Source organism: Lissotriton helveticus, chromosome 6 (genome assembly GCF_964261635.1).
Source record: "Lissotriton helveticus chromosome 6, aLisHel1.1, whole genome shotgun sequence".
NCBI lineage: Eukaryota > Metazoa > Chordata > Amphibia > Caudata > Salamandridae > Lissotriton > Lissotriton helveticus.
The window spans coordinates 1,674,872,470-1,674,896,308 of NC_136067.1; the positions used below are offsets into that span (position 1 = coordinate 1,674,872,470).

The following is a 23,839-nucleotide window of genomic DNA, read 5'->3' on the forward strand; positions in this document are numbered from 1 at the left end:
TGCCCGTGCGACTGAATCTGTAGCTTTCTCCCAGTCTCGCACGACCAGATAACTGTGAATGGCGCTTTGGGCATTTTAGTATTATTTTGCATGTGTCCAGTACTACTGATTGGATTTTTGTCATTTATGGCTTCATTTATTTACTACATTTTGCTCTATTTTTCTAAATTGGTGCGGGATTTTTCGTGTGTGGTATTTTCAGGTTATTGCCATTTGAAGTGCTGCATAAATACATTACACATTGTCTTTAAATTAAGGCTGACTGCTCTGTGCCAAGCTACAGCAGGGTTCAGCAAAGGTTAATTTGGTGTTTGCTTAAGATTTCACCCTGACAGAATTTGTGGTTGCTGCTTGAGAAGGGTTTCACCCCGCTCAAGCAGTAACCCACTGTCTTACAACCTCGCATCACAGCCAGCAGCCCAGCAGAACTGTTGCTGCATGACTCATCGTTCATACTGGATCTTGCAGTGCTCCAGAACCTGGATTTAAGTTACTTTGTTCAGTAGTCCTACCTTGGTCCTTTTATCTGGCCCGCTTTCCTACATTTTGCCATTATTCCGATTCTTTTGTAGACCAATGAGTTTTTTCTGTCACAGTTTCTAGGAATGGGAGTGGTCTTGATCATTTCAGCATCTGATGATGGTGATCAAGCTATGTCACAGGTTTAGCTCTGTCACGAGTATGCTCGAAATGTGTTGTGCCTACAAGGTAATGTCTCTGTACAGATTCGATCTCTGGTGCAGGTCTCAGCGCCGTCTTGTCAGGCAACCCAAAATATTGTATCTTGTGTCTTCACGGGGATGTAAAAGGTGATTGGTGTCTCTATAAATCAGTTCTTGCTGCCTTTAAAAGACCCTCCTCTATAGCGCCAGTCAGAGAAATTTTGCAGTGGTTTCAGTGTGCGATTCCGATTGTCCCATGTTTCCACACTGTGATTTAATTGTGACCATGTCGTGTTCTCATCAAGAACTAACATTCTTTCAGTATGGCAGATAAGTAGAATGCCACTTTCTATGACATCCCCTCCTTAATTTATCTTGTTCTTACCACCTAAATCAAAGGGGGTATGGCCATGTTTAAGATCTCTAATTGGGCAAGGAGATATTAGGTTATGTGGAAGTGAAAGATTTGTCACATTTCCAACATGGTTGCCTTCAAGTATCGTGTGCTATCCTCTGTCTAATATTGTCACTGCTGGTTTATGAAATTGCTGGCTGCCCTCGCTGCCTCACATTGCTTGTAACTGCCCTCTAGGAGCTGCACACATTTGGCTCACAGTCCTGGGCACCTCCCCCTCCACTTGTGAAGTCAATGTTTCAAGACAACAGTGTGTGCCCAGTTGGTATTCCTGTGGCCAGCTGCTGTGGGTCTTCAAAAGGATGCTACTATCTTCCCAGGTGCTTAGCTCCTCCTGCTTTGTGTTTTGTAACCAAGAGGTTCCCCATGCTTGCTCACCTTGCTATTCTGTTTCAAGTGCATCCATGTAAAATAGAGCATGTGTCCGAATTTGTGTGGATGAATGTATGTCCTAATTTGCATTGGGCAGATAATGGTTTGGGACTGTGGAGTTGTGAAACTTTATTGTAAAATATTCAAGGAGTGCTAGAGATTATGGGTAGATTGACTATTGGATAGCTGGCTTTAGGTACAGGAAACTGATGTAGTGCTGAAACTGTTTCAGAATTATTTGGAGAAGGACTGACTTACCGAGAAAGAGTTGGTAATAGCTTTGCAATATTTTTTGGGGAAAGTCAAACGTCTGTCTGTGGGATATCGAATATAATAAAAAATATTGTGTCATATGAATATGAATTCTTGTACTTAAAGTTAACCTCATTAAAGATAATAATTGAAAATCTACGCCCAATTGACATAATATTTCTGTTAGACTATAGTTTTGCTATCGATATTTTGGCATGCAACTGTGCACATAATTGAATTTTTAAATAAGAGGAGAGTGCTTTGGGGACCTTTTTGGAAAATCTCATGTGAGGACCGTTTTATTTAAGTGCAATTGTTGCCAAGAATATAAACTACGCTGGCATATCAATGCATGTTTCCCAAGGAATGTGGAAATTGGTACGCTTGTTATGGCACCACTACCAATTACCACATAGTCTCGGTCGACAGGGCAGTAGACATTCTCACTCAAAGTGTGTAAACTTGGGGGCGTGGCCAAGATGGCGACCTGGACAGTCGCAACTGGCGGAGGCTCCTCGTCCCAAATCCCCACGGCGATACTTTCGCTGCACTTTCCCACCTCTACAGGCGATTATAAGCTGCGGGAGGAGATCCGGCATCGACCCTGACCAGAATTGCACGAGTCGAGGGCAGAGAAGCAGTCCCGCGGACGCCGACCGCCACTATCGGCAGCCGGAGGAGACAAATAGGCGAGGCCGCTCCACGCGGCAGTGCGGCCGAAACCCCGCATCATTGCCAGCCGGAGACCGAGCCGGAGAGCAGCGGCCCGGGCAGACTGCAGGGGCTAAGCGGAGACCGGGGCTAGTGAGTCGAGACAGCCAACCCGGCGGTCGGCGGAGCGGAGGACGGCGCCAAGCGGCGAGACGCACTGCCAGAGGCCAGGAACGAGACGACCGTTGCAGCCCGTCGCCATTCAGGGGAAAACGAGGTGAGGCGCGGGCGGACAGAACAAGTGCGGGAGGCAACTCGGGGGGCGGCCATCGAGCCCCCGGAGCGGACAGGGTCCACCCAGCTATAGCGGCACACTGCGGGGCCTGGTGATGGCGGGCCGGACGGCAAGACAGAGGCAGGCAGTAGGAGGCGGCGGAGGCCCAGACGGCCGGAGATTGAGACTGCTGAGCGGGAGCAGGGGAAATATAGCGGTGCTATCAGCGACAGGCCCACGGGCTAGGTGACCAAACGCAGGAGGCACGCATCAAGCTCCCGGCGGTAGGCGATGCAGCGGCGTGGCCCCCACGGGGGGGGGGAAGGTGACTGTGGGTTGCGTAGGAGGCCTAGGCCGCACGGTGAACCGGGGACAAGATTGGAGGCCGGGGTGGCCCATCCAGCGCTGCCGGACAGCAGACGAAGAGGGGAAAACGCAGCGCCAAGGCCGGGTGGTCCGGGCAAAGAGAGGCCGGCTTCGGGCGGCACACACCGGGCCCCCGGCGCCAAACGCTAAGACAGCAAGGCCCGAGGGAGGCCGAGTATACCCCAACAAAGCACGTGCAGGGACATAGTGTGGCGCAACAGAGGCCGGCAGGCCGGTGATACCACACGTGAGAGAGGCCGCATGGTCGGACACAACGGCACGCCGCTTCACAGTGTATCCCCCACACAGACCCCCGAGACAACACCGTAACGGGGACACGGCAGAGAGGCGGTAGTCGGACCCAAATTGACCCAAACGGCTGGGGCATAGCATTCAGACACAAGATCCTGCTGCTGAGCACACGCCTAGAACCAAAGGGTCCAGAGCCACATATCCAACGAGCAGCCGCCGTTCGCATCGGTACTGCTGCTCAATCACAGACCAGCTGAAGGTCATCGAAGACGGCGGAGCTGCTCTACAATAGAGGAACGCCAAACATGTCCTCCACGAATCGCAGGGGAGGGATCACCATCCATGAAATGCTCTCCAAAGGATCGCAAAAGGGGGAGAAAAGCCCTGACAAACCAACGCCATTGGCTTAACCACAAGACAAAGACAGGGACGAAGGAGAAGCTCCCGCAACGAAATCGTTCATGGAAAACCTGTTCGCGTCTCTGAGAGAGGACATTCAAACCATAAGGCAGGATATGGCAGGAGGCTATAAAGAACTATGGCGAGACATAGATGACATAGGGGAAAGGGTAGCAGCAGTCAAAAACTGGAACTCCTGCAACAATAAATCATCAGGCTCCATGAACAGCAAATGGATCTGCAGGCACACACAGAGGACCTGGAGAACCGCTCCAGGCGCAACAACATACGGGTCCGAAATGTGCCATCCAAAGCAGAAGGGGGGGACATCACGGCGTACTTGCAGGATCTGTTCCGCGAGATACTAGGGGAAGGCGAGGATTTTGACATTCGTATTGATAGAGCCCACAGGGTGGGCCTAGCACGCCGATCACCTGCCCCGCCACCAGACATTTTGGCTTTTCTACCGGATTACCCCCTCAAGGAGCGTATCTTGAAGGCAGCTCGTCAACAGAGACCCATTACCTTTCGAGATCACGCGGCAGAGCTTTTCCAGGACCTGTCCGCGATTACATTGCAGAAGAGGCGGACATTCAGGGGGGCAACTACCTTCCTAAGGGACAATGGGGTCCCGTACTCATGGGGCCACCCATTTAGACTGATTTTCAAGTGGAAAGGGGCCCTCCACCAGCTCAGATCACTAAAAGACACGTGCAAAGTTCTGGGCATCCCACATGAAGGGGACGCTCTGGACGATGATTCAGGACGACGGTCCTCCCACCCGAGCTCCTCGCAACAGATGAGTGACGAATGGCAACGAGTGAGATGCAGACGTTCACCCAAGAAAGGGTTCAGGCCGGATCCCGAGACCGTGGCGCACGAACATGAAGCAGCTATACTGGAGGTTTCCAAGGATACCAACGCCGGATCATGAGCACACAAGAGAGGGGGGGCATATCCGCCTCTTAGTAGCACTGCCGGGGGCGGGACGGGGGGCCTCAGGCTCGCCATGGACACGTTTTCCCACTAAATGACAATATACCACAGGCCTGGACTGCTGTCGGAGAGGCCTGGGACAATGTTCACCAGTTGGGGTTTCAAAGTTGGGGTTGTGGCAAGGGGGGAGGGGTGGGTGGATGGGGGACGGGGGTCTCGGTGTGTTCAGTTTGATCAGGCGGTACACAAGAAGGTATGGGACAGTGCTAGGTCAAGACATCGGCGGGTAGTGCATACATCTCCCAATGTCTGAGGGGCTCATCCAGATTCTCACCCTTAACGTAAAGGGGCTAAACAACCCAGTTAAAAGGAGGGCGATCATCTCTTTCTTGGAACATTCAGGGGTCGACATATGTCTTCTCCAAGAGACACATTTGCTGGCTAAAGACTGGCATCGTATGAAATCCAGGGCCTTTCCGCACCAATACTACTCCTCCACAACTGAGAAAAAGGCAGGGGTGGCCATCCTGGTGGCGAGGCACTTTAGGGGGCGAGTAGGCGACAAAGTGACAGAAATTAAGGGCAGACTCCTGGCCCACACAGTGCAGATTGGCGCTATGACGTTCACAGTGGGATCACTCTACGCACCTAACTCCAAACAAGAAGCCTTTCTTAAAGGGGCGCTCTCCGAGGCACTAACCGGGGACTCCAGACACGTACTGGTAGGGGGAGACCTAAACCTGGTCATGGACAATGTGTTGGATAGATCGGGGCGGAGATTTGGTGACTCAGAGGCCCTCTCCACAGCGGGGAAACAATGGCTAGCTGATGGGGGTTTGGTAGATGAATGGCATGTGAAACATCATACGGCTTCAGGGTACACTTTCTATTCCCACGTGCACCACACATACGCCAGAATAGACCACTTTATCGGGTCCACTGATCTGACCCCCATGGTGGAGGATGTAGAAGTCACCCCAGCGGCATTGTCAGACAACGATGCAGTAGTCCTTCGACTGAAGGTTCCACACACGCGTCGTCACTGGGGCAGATGGCGCCTTAGAGAAAACATACCCACCCGCAAAGAGGTTACGAAGCAATTGTCCCAAAGTATTACTGACTACTTAAGCCGAAATTACACAGGGGAGGCGACCCAGGCGACAGTTTGGGGAGCACTAAAGGCGGTTCTGCGGGGGGAGATAATGGCAATCACGGCGGCGGACAACAACGGACGAAAAGAAAGACGTAAGGAAATGGCGGAACAGGTGTTGGAACTGGAGAGAGTTCATTGCCGGACGGGGGCCCCGAGAATCTGGCGGAAACTGAAGGCGGCCAGAGCGCAGCTTGCGAGCCTAGATTTGGACGGGGCGGAGTACGCGGCACTCCCCCTCCGCCACACATATTATGTGGGGGGGACAAAACTGTCCGCCTGTTAGCCAGCAAAGTGAAAGCTAAAGCAGTCCGCTCCAAGATTCCCCTCATTCACATAGAGGATGAAGTGGAGCTTAAAGAGGACGATCACATCGCGGAGGCCTTTAGGGCATTTTATGCTAAACTCTACACCAGACCCAGACGTGGATCATGGTACTGGAAATGCGTACCTAGAGACCGCAGACATTACAGCCATAAATGAAACTAACGCTCAGGCAGTGGAGGCCCCGATACGCCTGGAAGAGGTAATATCGGCGATAGCAAGACTTAAACCGCTAAAGGCACCGGGGCCAGATGGCTTCTCCGCTGGCTTCTATAAAACGTTCTGCCCTCTACTAGCGCCGGTATTAACGAAACTATTTAACTCCTTCCAAGGCCCAGGCTCGATCCCGCGGGAGATGTTGGAGGCCGACATTATTGTTTGCCGAAACCAGGTAAAGACCCAACTAGGTGTGCGGCATACAGGCCGATATCACTCCTTAACATAGACCTGAAGTTGTTCACCGGGATCTTGGCGGCACGAGTCGGCCTCTGCTTACCAGGAGTAATAGAACCGGACCAGGCGGGCTTTGACCCACCAGGCAGGGTGCGGACAACACTAAACGCCTGATGCACATCATAGATAAGGCACACTTCAATGCCTCGGATGCGGCTTTGTTGTCAGTTGACGCTGAAAAAGCGCTCAACAGAGTGGATTGGCAATATATGGATAACACCCTGGCGAGATTCGGCCTGGGAATAGGTTTCGAGTCTGGGTGGCCGGCTGCTACGCGTCTCCCCAGGCGACGATCAAAGTCAATGGGACAAGCTCCAAGCCATTCGAAATTCAGCGGGGCACCCGGCAGGGTTACCCGCTATCACCTCTGCTGTTCGCCCTCTATATCGAGCCGTTTGCCCAACACATTCGGAATAATAGAGATATCTCGGACATCAAATTCGGAGGGGAGGAGCAGACCATTAGTCTCTATGCAGATGACATTCTGGTGGCGGTAGACAACCCCAGGGTGTCTATACCGGCATTCCTGACAGAGATGGAGCAGTTCGGGGCGGTCTCTGGCTTTAAGATGAACGTGGGAAAGTCCGTCATTCTCCCCCTGGGCAGTAACACCCGCCAAGCCCACAGAGGAACGCTCCACATAGGGGGACTGGCCATGCAAACTGCACTGCCTTACCTGGGAATTGAGTTAACTCCCTCCACAGCCCAGACGGTTGAACTCAACTACTCCAAACTCATGACACGCATACAGGGAGACATATCGAGGTGGCGGCAACAACCGCTCTCGTGGTTGGGCCGTGTTGCCGCTGTCAAAATGACCCTGCTACCAAAAGTGCTCTACCTGTTTCAGACCATCCCGGTCACCCCCCCCCCCCCCTGGGCATGCTTAAAAAATTGCAGGATACCATACTACGGTTCATTTGGGCAAATAAACGCCTCAGACTCCGACGCGACTTGGTCACTAGAACGACGGAGGAGGGTGGACTGGGGGTACCTGACCTGAAGCGCTATTTTCAAGCAGCACAGATGGGAAATCTTCCGGAATGGTCCCGACCACTCTCAGAAAAGCGTTGGCTTTTCCAGGACAGGGCAATGGCGGGTATGCCGTTGTGGAGGGTCCCCTTTCTGACACGGGCAGACAGACCAGCCTACCTTTAGAAGCCGCCCATCACTAAAACACTTCTCCAGGTATGGGACGCAGTAGCGGTCCCTAAAGATCTGACATCCTTTCCATCACCAATGATGCCCCTGCTCGACAACCCGGCGTTTCCCCCTGGGATGATCCCCGGCTCCTTTCCCCAGTGGCGGCAAATTGAACACTGTTCCACAGGACACTTATTCGATCTGCAAGGCTTTATGACGTTAGATACAATGAAGAAGACATATGGACTTGACACGCCGCACCGCTTTTAGTACTTTCAGTTGAGGCATTGGCTCACACATAAGGACATAGAACCTCTAGTAGGCCGCCCCCTCACCCCGTATGAGAAATGGCTCCTCACTAAATCCAAAGACTCAAAGGCCATCACAGAACTATACAAACTACTAGCCCACACTCCGCCAACAACGAGATCAGCGGGTCAGAAGAGGTGGGAGAAGGAATTAGGACGAACACTTTCCGACAAGGAGTGGCAGGACATTTATTACCGGGCACATCATACTGCTAGAGACACGGCCACCAGAGAATCGGCGGTGAAGGTGGCCTATTACTGGCACCTGACACCGGAATGCCTACATCAAGGTAACCCGCGGTGGGATCCCAAATGTTGGAGGGGGTGCGGACAAAAAGGGACCATGATACACATACTGTGGGAATGCGTGGAAGTGCAGGAATACTGGGAGGGAGTACTCAAAGACATAGATGCACATTTTGAGACGGAACTTCCACGTTTCCCGGCATACATGATCCTCGGCCTTCCCAACAGACTCATGTTCCCACTCAAATCTATCAGAGGAAAACAGATGGGACTGGCATTGGGAGCTGCAACACAACACATCCTCTCCTTATGGGGAACGTCAAGGAAACCCACACACACAGGGTGGCTGCATCGACTATGGTACATAATGGGGATGGAGAGGATTCAAGCTTCACTCACACAAACTTCCGACACATTCAAAGAAATTTGGCAGCCAATACTCACCCTGCTTACCCAGGAATTCACAGAGCTCACATGCCCTAAATACCTAAGGTTTCTCAGACTCTCAGATGACTTCCACAATAGGACGAATGAGGAGACGCGTAAGGCCTAGACGAGGTCCCCTCAGACATTGGCTAAGTTTGAACACACCGAGGGGAGGGGGTTGGGGGGTGGCTGGAAATGGGAGGAAAGGGTCGGTTGGGGTTAGGGAGGGCCAAGGGAGGGACATGGATATGGAGGTTCTAGCTTGCAATGTTTATTCGGGTTCCCATCACACGTGCTTACATGGACACAAGACTGCTGTCCCCATAGCCCAGGACTCCGGGGGATACGAGCTGCTAAAGAAGGGGGATGGAGTGAAGGGTCCTATTGAATTGCATACTGTTTTGTATTGTTTGGCTGAACCCAATAAAAACAAATTTGATTAAAAAAAAGTGTGTAAGCTTGCGGTGTCCCCAGACAATAGACAATTGTGTTGATGTTGACTAAAATCAAAACAACATCGAGCACCTTCTGTGAGCTCACATGCCACAAGCTTACTAACGGAAAACCACATGGATTGCAGAAAAACAGAAAGTGCAGGGCGGCACAGCTATTTCAAGCAATGCCCAGACCTTTAATCTCAGAGATGCATTTAAGCAGCTGAAGTGATCGAGATTCCACATAACAGCTGGGGGCACATTTACTAACATTTTGTCACAGTGTTGCGTCACTTTTATAGAGCACACCCAATATGAAAGCTTTTTTGGCATTTTCTAAGCCACACAAGGGGTAAATGGGGTAAATAGTAAATAGATAGTAACACCTTGTGTTACCTTACATCGGGGAGGCATTACATGGGTGGAGCATGTGCATTACCATGCATCCACATATGTGTTTTGGTGCATTCCCAGAATTATGAAGATTTGTGAACCTGGTAAACATCATAATGCTACGCCTCCCTGAACCAGGCATAGCGATGAGAAATAACGTTTGGTCTACTAGTTATTTCTGCTTTCCGCGTGTGCTACATTCTGCATCACACACAGAAAAGGAATATGCTTTTTAAGGATTGTTTTTTTACAGGAAATTATGCCTTCCTTCACAAAAACAATTTTCACATTAACAGAGGTGTCTGCGTTGCAGCTAGGCAGCCCCAAGTGTGCCAGAGCATGGAGAGAGCTGAAGAGTATAGATACTACACAATACTATCCACGGGTCTGAACAAAATAAACAGACACGAGAGAGCCTGAAACAGCGTGATTAATAACCTCTAGAAGGGAAAACGTCTTATTATCATAAACCTTATGGACTCCTATTTACATCCCACCACTCACCAGTGGTGATATGCTTCATCATCTGGGTCTCCTCCTAGCGTCAAACTAGTGACACCAAGGGCTACAACCCTCTCAAAAGGAAAGCAGAGCTCGCAGATGTTTTCATCAAGAGCTATTAGTGATGCCCTCAAAATAGCGCATTATTATTTTTTCACCCTCAGATGTTAGCAACTATTAAGTGTGGGCCAGTGCACTCCACAAAATTCATTTCATTTATTTTTATGTATACTTACCTGTCTTTGGCCGTATTCCGTAGTTTACTAGTGCACTCCACGAAATTCATTTTATTTATTTTTATGTATACTTACCTGTATTTGGCCGTATTCCGTAGTTTACTAGTCACCGCCTGGCAGCACTCCCACCACCGACTGCTACTGAGAGGCACCTTCGACACATTCCACTGCAGAGTTTTGAAACAGGAAGGCAATGGTTAGATGGCCTTTTTCCCTCCTTGTTATATAGCGTGAGAACATGTCTGCAAGTAATTTGGGATTCGTGAAATAGGAATGTATGTCATTACGATGCAGGGAAATACCAAGCATGCTTTTACCACCCATTTTTACAACACATGCCTCTACCACGCATATGCGTCATATTACAATGTTTATTAGCAACATATATATTTATTGCTCAAAGTGTACACAAACGTGTGTCGAGGACATCAAACATTATTGCCATAAACATGGATAATTGTATCTTGTTCATGATGGATTAGTCTATTATGCAACTATTTTCCCGACATGTTAATGTAATCTAAATACGTGAATGTAATGGTTTGTAAGTTTTTTTCAGAATCGGGGAACCAGGGTATAAATAGTTCGGCAGATTTTCAGGCTTCACTCTTCGCAGTGAAAAAACAAAGCAGGACCTCTGGCGCCAGGCCACCAGTCTGGATGTTATCAGTGTTGCCAGAAATTTAACATCTACACATTTAGGGCCTCATTTATGAAAGCCTTGCGCCACCGGTGCGTCACTTTTTCCCATGTTAAAAGTGACGCACCGGCAGCGCAAGGTCTTCATAAATAAGGCCCTTAGTTGTTACCATATACTGGAAAAACACACTTCAATGCATTGATCCCCCACTCTTATAACACCTGTCTTTGTCTTACACAGTGGAACAGAAGTCCTACGCACATTTCACATTTTGCTTTCACACTTCGCTGACACCAATCAATCAATCAATCAATCAATCAAAGTCTTTATTCGATTCTATTTAAAATCATAAAAGTAAAGTTGGAAAAGAAATGCATCATACAGAAGACTGCAGAAGAGCGTTTCTACATGAAAGAAAGTTGCTATAGAATAAGCCGTAAAGATGACCTGCTGGACAGATCTTAAAGTGCAAAGGGCGTGGAGGAGAATAACAGCAAAATATAATAAGGCAACATGTCCCGCCAGTTACAGAACACATCCGTTAACAAAAACCTCTATGGTTCCTCTATGTTACAAGATATAGTAATGAGCCTTTTATAGAAGGGCGAGTATGGATCCCTGTGCCATTATAGAACTAGCTGGCTATTGATATGTAAAAAAGCATATCCAAAGAACAAGAATGAAAATTGCTAATGTTGGTTTAACCTTACTTAAGATGATCACAATATCCAATTAACCAACAATTATAAACACTAAATGAACTAAATCACACAAAAAGTGTAATAAATCAGTCAATAAAACCATTTCAGAAGACTTTAAAAATGAGGTCGTGACACACGGACAAAGAAAGCACAATTTTATGGGGCAAGTACAGAGGGTAAGCCTGTTGTATGAAGACTGCAATCGAATAGCATGACCCTACGGTTGGCAGCTTTTACAAAAACTCCCTGGCAGCCCTGCACTGCCTTAAGATTGCCTGCTTCAGAAGTGGTAAAATGAACACAGACCTTAGCAAAGAGCAATGTTTGCAGAATAGAATTAAGTGCAGGGTGCTCTAGGCAGATCGTCCATCGCAAGGACAGACAGGCAGATTAGTAACAAATATTCCTTGCCTGGGGTATGCAAAAAGCAGGTGGATATTGCTTAGGAGTAGTCTCACTAGCAGGAAACTGTTGTGTAGATTATTAATCCATAAGAGTAAAAGACTCAATGCCAGGACAAGTGCTGATTTGGGCATGGGCAGCAACTGTGGACAGTTCTGAGTTTTTCAACATCCTTTCATTAGCACATTTAGCTAAAAAGAGGAGTTTAGTGATGGTCTGTAGAAGCTAGCTCTGAAAGTGCTAGGATTCAGGAACAAATCATCTAGGTCCAGCTTGCAGATCTTAGATATGTGTGTGCTTCAAACAGTCAGCCACAATCATACGATTCAGTATGGTTTCCAATTGGTCCATATTTTGAACCATAACAAAAGAGGATGCAGCTTCACAACATTGCTTATATACCCTAGCCCGATTTCCGTGTGGCATTAATAGTTGGTAAAGATATGGGGTACTGCGAGCAGCCTTTTTTCATAAACCCATTTTCTACCTTCTGGTCGCAGATGCCCCGAGTGCCGGCCCCATATGTTGGGCAGAACTTAGCCTTGTACATTTCTAGCAGCTCTTTAATCGGCTTGCTGCTTAGTCTAGTCGCAAGCCTAAGACTCCTTCAATGCTCCTGGCTAGGGCAACTTCCCTGCCAGCTTTCAGAGAGCCCCATGTCAGCCTATCGTCAACTAGTATTCCCAGATAGGGGAAGAAAGGACCTTGCTCTGCATTCCTGGTCTCAGTGATCAAAGACCAGATTATAGGTTTTTGACTGGTTTACCAGCAGGTCTAAGCTAGTCATGAATGCACAGAATTGATCTAGTGATCGCTGCAAACCGATTGCAGTCCTGGCCAGAAAAACAATATAATCGGCATAGACCAGGGCCTGTACATTGCATTTGCCGACCATGTGGCAATCAGTTTTAGAGTTTAATAACTGCCTCCCCAAACCGTTGCCATACAAGGAAAAGAGAAAGGGAGCCAATATGCACCCCCGGCACATGCCATGTTTGAGCCTAAAACTTCCTGTAGTTTCCCTGGCTAGGCGGTATCTCATGCTTGCAGTTACCTCTGAGTGGAGCTCCCTCAAAAAGTGTATAAAAAGACTCATTGTCTTCATGTATTTTTCTTGTCTAGACAAGAAAAACTTTAAAAATGTCCTGTACGAGCTTGGAGAAAGTATCCAATGAATGTCATGATTTTTTTCCCCTAAAATAATTAGTTACTTTGAAGGTCTGTCTTCAGAGTATGAAAAAGTACCAGCTGGTCTGATGTGCCACATTGGCATGGTAGACTCTCTGTGACTGTATTTGTAGTAACTGAAACATCTCCCACTGTAGAGGTGGCATTTGCTTCAGTGAAATAAGGCTGTCAACATGCAGTGTCCCGAGGACCCAACAGGTGTTTGGACCCATTTTCTGCACCCCGTTGGCACTGTAGTGTTGCAGAAAAGGCAGCACATACCTGTGCAGCAACTGCTGTAATACTGATAGTGCTTGCACACATGTAGCGCTAGCTCCATCTTGAGAGGGTGTTCCTCATTTGCATGGAGGCATGGCCTCATGCAAATGAGTGAATCACTTTGCCTCTGCGTCCACAAATCGGTGGTGCACTGTTAGTGCACCCCATGAAGGCAGCCCTCTAGAGGGGGCAAAGAGGGTCCTATGTTCTCCCCCAGTCGCCCATCTGCAGGAGGGCGCAGTCACTCACCGCAGATACCTACAGGATGATCACTGTCCCTTTGTTCAAGTGAAGACAGGTGACGCATGTTGTCTGCCGCCTGCACTGTGAAATACGGAGCAGCTTCAAGCGGGGTGTCGCTGCTGCCTCAACTGTCTGGTGACAAAGCAAACAAATTCAAGACAAGGTGTCAGATTTACGAGAAAGTGCCGCAGTATGGCAACGCAAGTCCTTTGGCTGCGCCATGCTGCAGCACTTTCAGAGCACAGGAATGCAACATATTTACAAAGATATGCCACATTCCTGTGCTCTCCCCTGCGCTGGCGCACAAACAGCTGCCATGCCCCGACGCAGGCACCCTTGCACCATGGTGCAAGGATGCCTGCGTCATGGGGAGATTGTTTTGGTGCAGGAAGGGGCACCTTCCTGCACAAAAACAATCACTACAGGCATTTTCTTCTTTCAATACATGCTGTAGAATGCAACACGCATTGAAAGAGGAAATAAACGAGGCAATATGAAACCATTTTTCCTCGCTGTGTCTCGCTACGCCACCCGAATTTCCAAGTTTACGAATCCTCGTAAATCTGGAAATGTGTCTGGTTCCAAGGGTGTTGCGTGGGAACACCCACAGCAACAGCTATGGAACACCCCTTTCATGCAAAGTGCTTTGTGTAAAGGAGACATATTTACAAGGACAGGAAAACCCACCCAGGATGGCTTTTCCTGTCCTTGAAAATATGGGGCAGAGAAATGCGCTGCCAGTGCATCACAAAAAGTGACGTACTGGCAGCGCAAGGGGCTTGTAAATCTGCCCCAAGGTCTTTATTTTATAGCTCTACCATTAGTAGTGTATAATGATTGCTAATTGTACAAAGTACGTCTACTACAATAATATTTAACATAGTAAAATGTGTATTTTAGTGACAATTTATTTTTATATAATGATTGACAGTCCTGTTAGTTTTCAGAGCAGAACATAGGAAATATAACATTCGACCAACTCAACAGTACTCAATTTGAAAATCTCAGCAGTGCACGGATTCAGTCCTGAGAGTTTCATTTATTATTTACACAACATATAGACTGACTATTCACCCCAATGCTTCATCCTATGTGAGACTTGTAAAAATGAACGACTGGGTTATTGATGATTGCCAATCCACATGTATGCATCTGTGTTTCCTCAAAACTGGAAGACTTTGTAACTGTGAACTCACCCCAGACACCTGTTGCTGATCATTCATCGTCACCACACCTTCCACAGCAGTGTGCTTATACTTTTCCCTTGTCGAAAGCAGTGTTTGCTTGCCTCTCTCAAAATGGGGAGACAGCTGCATTTTTTATATATTATAAATGAAAAACGAAAAATATTCTGCTTTTTGCTGGTACCCTGTAGGTATGGGGAATAAAGATGCAGAAGCCTCATAGTTCGAGCACCACTACACTACTGTAGAGCCTCCCCTGGCAAAACAAACAGAATAGACAGAGGGAGTTGCAGACAGTAGGGATAAAAAGGTGTAGCCAAAATGAAAAGTTCTGTAGGATGTGCAATTTTGTTACTTGTTAACAATACGATGGGATGGATCCCAGATCTTAGGTTGAGAGGATCTTTAAAAAGTACAGCCAAAAGCATCTGAAACCAGTCTCCCAACCCCCCATCAATATTAGAGACATCCCCATACACCACGTGTCTAGAAAGCAACCAGAATGTAACTGTTGATTGTGGGATACTTCTTGCAGATGTGGAATTATTTTTATGGACTAATGCTGTGAAACTACTCTACTTGTCCAGGAATACTGACATGAATTCTTATGTATAGTGCTTTTCTCGATGTTTCAGGGAACAGCAGGAAACGAAGCTAGCGCCACTGAAGAAATGTCAAACTTGGTTAACTACATCCAGCCAGTGAAGTTTGAAACTTTTGAGATGTCTAAAAGTAAGTTGTGGTTCTAATAAAATCCCGTGTTTCATTCTGATGTCATTTCTAGAGAAGAAAGGATGATCTAGCAGCTACCTTGAGCCTTTGACAACTATTAATGTTCAGTCGATATCAAAGTATGAAAAGTGAACACATATTTTATCGAGCTTTTAATATAGTGCAGACCTCGTCCTAAGCAACAGCAGAACATTTGCTTGAAATGTTTTTCATGCAGCAGGAGATTCTCAAACATTAGATTCTATACTGAAAATGGTATGATGTACAGGCAAATGTAGGTGGATGGCCAAGGGAGTAGATTTTCTACTTTTTCTTGCTGTACTCTGATCATTGGCATGTTATAAACATATCCCTTATGTCTCTGCATTTAAAATATTCTACTTGCTCAGAATGTCTACATATCTGAAAATACTGATGTAACCCAATCTGCTGTACGGTATTGAAGAGAAACACTCTCAGTTGATTCAATAAAAGAAGAGTACCATGTTGCTTGACCAAATATGACATTTTTTCAATTTATTTTGCTGTCCTCTTTCGATAATAACTCCTTAACATGTACACTTCACTGAGCTGCTTTATTTATGATTAATTTTCCTTTTTTTTACAGAGCGTAACAAGAGTTTTGAAATGTCTTCCTTTGTGGAAACCAAGGGTCTTGAGCAACTAACAAAATCTCCTGTAGAATTTGTGGAGTATCCTTTATTTGAAGAATTGTGTAAACTCTAAATACCAAGAAACCGGTACCAGGATGCTTGTTTCCAGTTCAGGTAAGACCTGGCCTGGCAGTTCGAGCTGGACTGTTCCCATGAGGCACATGGTCAAGACTTATTTGCATATAGCTGGGTCTGAACTGAGGTGGCGAAGTGAGATAAAGAACAATGGGGCATATTATCAAGCACGGATTTAAAATGATCACCGCTTTACTGGCCGAAAACTGCCTCTAAAGCGGCGATAATGGGCTGGATAATATGTCGTAGAGAATTCTCATAGAAGCCCATGTTGACACCAGAACATGGGCTTCTATTGGAATTCTCAAGAGCATATTATCAAGCCCATTATCGCCGCTTTAGCAGCAGTTTTCTGCAGCTAAAGTGGCGATAATTTTAACTCCGTTTCTTGATAATATGCTCCATTGATGAATTCAACCCAGATCTGTGACTGTGGGTAAGTGTCTGAAAAGTTTCAGCGCTCCGTCCATTATCTCCTTGTGTTTGCTAACCTCTAAATATATATATATACCTATTGTTAAAACACGCTTACTACCGCCTACCCTTAGTCATCCCTCAACTCCTTGCTACCCCATACCCTTACTCATTCCTGAACCCTAAACAACCCTTATAACCCTTTCTACCCTCTTCCCTGAACCCTAAAAACCTAAACACCCTTACAACCCGATACACTTACCAATTCATGACTTTTTAAACTACTTACACTCCCTACTGCTCCTTAATCCTTTTATTTGAAGTACTTAACAAAACACTTTTTTGAATGGTACTGCTCAGCGATAAGTGATATAAAATGCAATGCAGCGTAATTACCTGCATGGTAATGGCCACCCTTGAAATGTAATGTGTGATATCACCTGCATGGTAAACGTCACTTACCATTGCCTTTGCCATGCCACTCTGCCAAGTCATAACATTGTCTGCTCTTCTAGGTGAAGTAATAAATGCTGGGTAAACCCCCTGTAGAAAATAATACAATTTCTGTGCAGCTCCATTTTCAGTCTTAGAGCATGATTAAGGAAAAAACGTTAACTATCTAGCAGGGGAGGCAATACCAGCATTTTAGGAATTTTTACTTTTTCAAAATTTCTCTTTTTAATGCTTTGCGAATCCCATCTATTCATTTGTGCAATTACATTTTTTCATTTGTTGTCTCTGAGGAAAACTTTTTCTCTGAGAAAAGTCTTATTTTAGGCAAGTTGCCAAAGATTAATAGAAGAACCAGTTTATTTTTTGTGGCTCAGACTGTTTGGACCTTGTGTGAAGGCAGTCACATCAAGACTGTATCCTCTCTACCAATACCCTAATATTCAAACATTCCACTCACCTTAATTAACTACCTCTTCCAAAGTTATCTTCTAAAACGTGTTAATAATACTAATGAAGTAACAATTGAGAGATTGACATGCTGTGTTTTTATGAAAATTATACACTGTATTTCCTATGTTTTTGTTATATGAAAATAGAACTGAAATATTAACCTTTGGCATGGAAAATTCTATGGGCCAGAAGTATCAAAGGGTTTTACCCGTTTTGTCTCTATGGAAAAATGTGTTCATACATATGGCCCTATATTTCTTAACCATTATTATTAAGATATAACAAAATGCAGCTTAGCCGGATCTATCCAAAGGGAACGCGAGTTGATTCTTCAAATTATATGCCTCAAGTTTTCTGGAATGCTGGTTGTCAGATGGTTGCGCTTAACTTCCAAACAATAGGTAAGGTGACATTTTTAAATCACAACTTTTGGTTTATGTTTCCCTTTATATTGCTTGCATGGCAGATATGGTCTATCACAGGTGCCATATCTCTGATCTGTCATTCTCTTGGAGGGCTGTATTGGCCTTGTATCTCACAGGGCATTTCCCCGGTGGGTCGGGCCATTGAAATGCGGGTTTTGTAAGTAGCAAGCACATCTCTCACTTTATTCCAGTGGACACAGTGGGGGTGACAACAAAGAGAGACAGAGAGAGGAGGGCAAGAAAGAGAATGGGGGAAAGATCAGTGAGAGAGGGAGGAAAACGAGAGTACAAAAGAAGAGGAACAGAAAATGGATTGATGGAAAGCGAGAATGACTAAACAATTGAGCAGGGCTGGTTTGAACCTTTTGCCAAGGCTGGCTCTGATTCCCAGTCTTCCATGTTCCCTGAGAGTTGGTTCCTAGACTGTCTGTGTAGAGATACTATCAGCCTTTAGTCCAGTGTGCCGTGGAGCCTCTTTTAACATTTGCACATTGCCATCCATCTTGCTTCTTTCTACACTAACCGCTGGAGGAGATGCTTATGAACTGCTCAGCTAACCTTTGCTCTGCTTTCAGTGGCCATCTTTCCATTCCCTCATCTGCTGCCCATTTTGCTTTCCTGATTTACTACTATCCCCTCCATTGTTTGCCTGCTCTCTATTTACAGCAGTTACATTTCAGCAGAACTTTTACTGAATAGCTGCTGAAATCCGAACCCATCTTTTTCAGATTCACCTCCCTTTTCACTTGCTGAATTGAATATCCAATCAGCATGTTTTGAAGTCCTATTTACACAAATATCTTTCTGAATATGAAAGCATTAATTGCTTGATTGTGGCGTAAAGTCCCTTAGGTCAACTCCATATTATTTAGGCCTGACTCCATCTTAAAATACATGGTGACCACTATCTTTCTTAACTTAGACAATAGAAGCTGCCATATTCCTTGATATATGAAGAATCTTTGTCATGTGTGCCTTTAAACGCAGATGTTGTCAAACCTTATCATTCTAGGAACTGTGATAGCATCAACGTTTTTTCATTACTGACATAGATACATCTAATGCAACATTTGCCTGAGTCAAATGTCTACTCCTCACCATGTGAAGGTCAAGCAAGAACACATACAGACAATAACAAAAATAATGTAGTCTAAATTGACAACCTTTTGCCTTATATGTTCATAAAGAAATGTCTGGGACTCATACCTTGATGCACATAATCTATGTCATACATTCATAAGATTATGTCAGAACATCCAATTTCTGATAAGATTGGGGATATAAGGACTGTCACTTGACCACTTGTCAGGAGAGGTCCTTTGCCCAGATTGTCACCAGAGATTCTGACAAAGACGATCTCACTTGCAGCCAGCACACTCACACATTGCAGATGATACATCTCACCTGAAAATTGAAGCTGAGAAAGCCAAGGCTAGAAGAAAACTGACTGACTGCTACTGCAGTGGGTGTTTGCCCTTCGCCGGGAACACTGTCTTCATGCCCCCGTTGATAAAGACAGTCTTTACTCTCAACATGGTATGCAGTACATCTCTTCTCCCTAACAAGCATTAGATTACATATTTCTCTGCCTTTCATGCTTTCATAGTATACCGCATAGAAGTAGGCATTAGGGTCTTAGGATCTAGCTGGAATTTTAATGAGATTTTAAAAATGCGGAAATGTTCATAATATTTTTGTTACTTAAAACGTGTCTTGTTGTGTTTTTTAAATATTCTGTGTAGTTGTTTTAGATGTACTGAGAAATAGATTGTTGCTGTAGTAATAAATGCTTTTAACTTAAAAGTGATAATTCTTCTTAGTACAATATGTGTGATACTGTGAATAATGAAATAAAGGTTTTTACTGTTTCCATAAGGTCCCTGATACCTTTATGGCATTGTTAGTAACCTAAAAGCAATACTTCTTTGTCAACTACACATTGAATATTGTTTTGCAAGCTTACAATACCTTGCCCTTCACATTCCTAACCTGTGCATTGAATTGAACCAAGTCCAGCATGACACATAGGGGTGGGAAAGCACACATTGTAGAGTTATGTCAAAATCGTAACTCACGCTACAGTTGGCGCCAAACATGGGGTTCATATCTTACAGTTACACCTTGACTCATTTGCACCTATTACACACATCTGCACCTTTATTATGTCATTAGAGAGATGTCTGTAGTAATTATTTTTACCTTCTATAGTTAATGAGGGAGCACCTATTTCTTATTTCTGTAGGTTTGTCAAGTTTGACTGATAAAAGGTTATTCCCTTTTCTGTGGGTTTTCGAATTCTTTGATTTCAATTGCAAATTTAATCCATTCATCATGGCACCACCTATTGTTATAGGGGCCAATTGCAGGGAAGCAGTTATTCAACACCTCAAAGCTTGAGGTATCCCTGATGAGAGGGGGGGCAGTTACATTTGTGATAGCTGCACAACTAGCATATGCATTTGAGGTGGGTGGAGTTTGAGCCTATTGACACTGGCTCAGGGCAGCTTCAATAATATACAGTGGTAGATCTGCCTAAGCATTATGGGGCTAACCAATTTTTGGAAATCCCTTTAAGTAATCAAGAGCACCAAAACTGTTTTGCTGGTCAGTGGCCACACATGCACAAACATATTCATTTTGGGCCTCTGAGCATTGATGGGGCCTCGAGGCTAGACTTTGCTGTTTACACTCCCGTTCCTCGCCATGAAACTCCATCCGATACGGAGGTAGTAGGGGTATTACATTACACGGATGTACGACATTACAACGCATGATTTTACCACGCATGCTTTTACATCGCAAGTTTTACAACGCATACCATTACAACGCATAGTGCTTTGGGGAGCTGGATAGTGAATAGTTTAATTTACCATTCCAACTCCAGTCCCCGTGGATAGTAGGGAAGGTGTTGGATAGTACATTAAACCTATTCCCTATCCTAGAGCGCCCCCCAGCGCAATGCGTTGTAATGGTTTCCGTTGTAAAAGTTGCGTCGTAAAGGCACTGCGTGGTAAAAGTTGCGTTGTAAAGGATGTTTCCCCATTACACAGTTGCCTTATACGGGAGACTTGTGCAGTTTTTGCAATGTACTTTGAGCTCCAGACCTGCTGTCACAGCCGGACCTGCCGCTACCACACAAATACAGACCATTGGTATACAGAATATAAATGCTATCATGGGAAAAGCACCTGTGAAGCATGATGAAATGGCTTTCTGGGTTGCTTCTGTAAGTGCAGTGGAGATAAAGTATTAGTATGATCCCTCTCTTTGTTCACAAGTTTTTCTCCAATATGAACTTGATACTGTGCCGACTCAGAATACACTTTACCTGTTGATTCTTACCAAGGCAACTTTTACACAGATGGCTCGGCCCAACCTGCAGTAGGATCTACATGTAAGTACTTCACAGCCTGCGCAGAAGTGCAAGGTGTAGTGAAGGATGGTGAGTTCATCCCACAACACACTTGACACCAAACTCTTACGTGACAGTACTCCACAACATGCAGAATTACATGCCCTGCACCTTGCATTACAAATGACGGACTCATCAGTTCTCACTATATTGTGTCCAGCTCGACTTTCTGGGTGAAAGTTTAAAATGTTGATTTGCTATATTTTCAGTTGATTAGATTGAAGGATTCAAAGGGAAAGCCTGTACAAAACATACAGCTTTGGGGAAAGGTAGCTGTTTTACAAGCTTCCATTGGTCCATGTGAGGCACACTTTGGGCCATTACCATAGTGGAATTCCCGTTAAAGGGATCTGTGCAGCTGACCTAACAGCAAAAGTTGCAATTCAGACTGTCCAAGTAGTAGTCATAGCCAGATCTCAAATGAAGATCGACACAGATATTTTAAAAGTCATAAATTTAACTAAGCAAGCTGGGAAAACTCATGCAGTTTTTCCTCCCAAATATTTGTACACCTTCAATTCAGAAAACATTCTGGTAGTTACAATCCCAGGAGTGGGAACAGGCTAATACCTAATAATCTGTATAAATTAGAATTAATAAATTAAACACAACAGGGGTTGGCCTCTACATATGCAGGAATGAATGCAACTGTAGAAATGCTTCAGGAGTGCTACTGGTGGCCTAATTTATATAAACAAATTAGGGACTATGTTGAAAAGTGTGACATTTTGTCAGCAGATTAAACTCTCTGCTGGCAAAAGATCATAGCCAGCTCAACCTCATGTTCTCAAAAATCCCCTTTCGAGTGATTTATTTGATTCACACTAGTCCCCTATATCCAGCTATCCACTATAAGTACATATTGGTAGTTATTGATTAATGTTCTCATTTCCCATGGGTTTGCCCTCAGAGAAAGGCAAAGGCTTCAGCAGTCATAAAAGATTTGCAAGGCCTAGTGTCATTTGGGCAGTCCATTCATTTAATTCAGATAACAGTCCTGCGTTTGCTTCCAAGGCTTACAGAGACTCAATGTCTGCTCTGGGAGTTTGTCAGCAATTCGGCAACCCATTCAAAGCTTAATCAAATGGCATTGTAGAGAGGAGCATTGGCATGATAAAACAACTTTGACTGGGTATTAAGTTAAGGTCTTAGTTGGTACCATAATCTGTATGGAGTTCAGATAGCATTGACTAACTTGCCTAGACGAAGTTTGGGAGGACGCACTCATATGAAGTACTATTCGGAGTTCCTATGTATGTGCCTGGCTTAGTTCATTCTGGGAAGGTGGTGGATGAAGATAAATTTGACTTTGAAAAATGTTTGAATGTTTACAGAGTATCCAAGAAGTCAGAGACATGTTGTCTAACGCAAACCACTCTGCCACTGCCACCTGTGAATAGAAGGTTATTAATGCTGCTGACGGTGGGTTATCAATGTTGGGGATCTAGTACAAAAGGAAAAAAGACAACAAGCAAACTCTTGAACCATCCTACAGACCACTGCCAGTGTTTTTGGGGTAAAAGGCAACAGTACCTCCTCTGCCTGGATCAAGAAGAAACAGACAGGTGTCCATCGAGCATGTTAAAAAAAAACACCATGTGGCCAGTCCTCTACAGTCAGTCACAGCAGACACCAAGAAGGATTCAGAGTAGTGCCTCCCAGCCTCTCGCAAATCTGAACACCCAACCCCTGAACGACTAAGTAATAGCTTGAGTTCCCAGGGAGGGATGCTTGAGTTAAACAAACTACGCAGCATGCTGAGTGCAACAAACACAGCTGATGCTGCTGATATGACATTGGCTACTGTCCAGCACAGATCCATGGTCTACTATGAAATTCAACCTGATGCAAAACCATTTGAACTGATATCCTTTTGAGAGTCCTGAGAGACAAGTGATACTAAAAATGACTCTGGATATTTCTCAGAAGATTTTTAACCCCTTTCATAGCCACTCATTGCCAAAGACTGCTTCACACTTGTCAGTGGATATGTATATGATTCCTCCGTGGCCCTATGCCTGGATTGCTCTAGGAACTTTTCTTCTCATCATGTGGTTGTCATTGATATTTGTAGGTCTCCTGCTACTCATCTGACATTTTGTCCCTGCAAGAACAATTGCATTAACTGTGGTTCATGAACTACAGCCTCACTCCTCATCCCACAGAACCTGAAGAGGGTTCTATGCTGCAAACATTATAGTTGATCATGTGCCTGAGGAAAGATTGGGTAAAAGTTCCATATCAAATTATGGGACGAACTGAAACATTTAAATTGCCTTATGTGATAAAAATGTCAATGCATGCATTTATAATGCCCAGCTTTCTTTCAGATGATTGGGACATTGATACTGTTTAAAGAATGGTGTCTGATTTGCAGGCATATGCTACTTTGAATAATGAAAATCCTTATTCGAAT

At 45.3% G+C, this 23,839-nt stretch overlaps 1 protein-coding gene across 2 annotated transcripts in view; it reads left to right on the forward strand.

Moving 5' to 3' along the window:
- The window catches only part of PLCB1 (phospholipase C beta 1), a 2,228,480-nt gene that overhangs the window by 1,538,357 nt on the left and 666,284 nt on the right, over window positions 1-23,839 (forward strand). For both annotated transcript variants that reach the window (XM_078649524.1, XM_078649525.1), the window contains exons 16-18: window positions 15,445-15,541; window positions 16,149-16,233; window positions 17,863-17,987. In XM_078649524.1, the coding sequence (XP_078505650.1) occupies window positions 15,445-15,541; window positions 16,149-16,233; window positions 17,863-17,987 (307 nt within the window). The remainder of the gene's footprint in view (window positions 1-15,444; window positions 15,542-16,148; window positions 16,234-17,862; window positions 17,988-23,839) is intronic.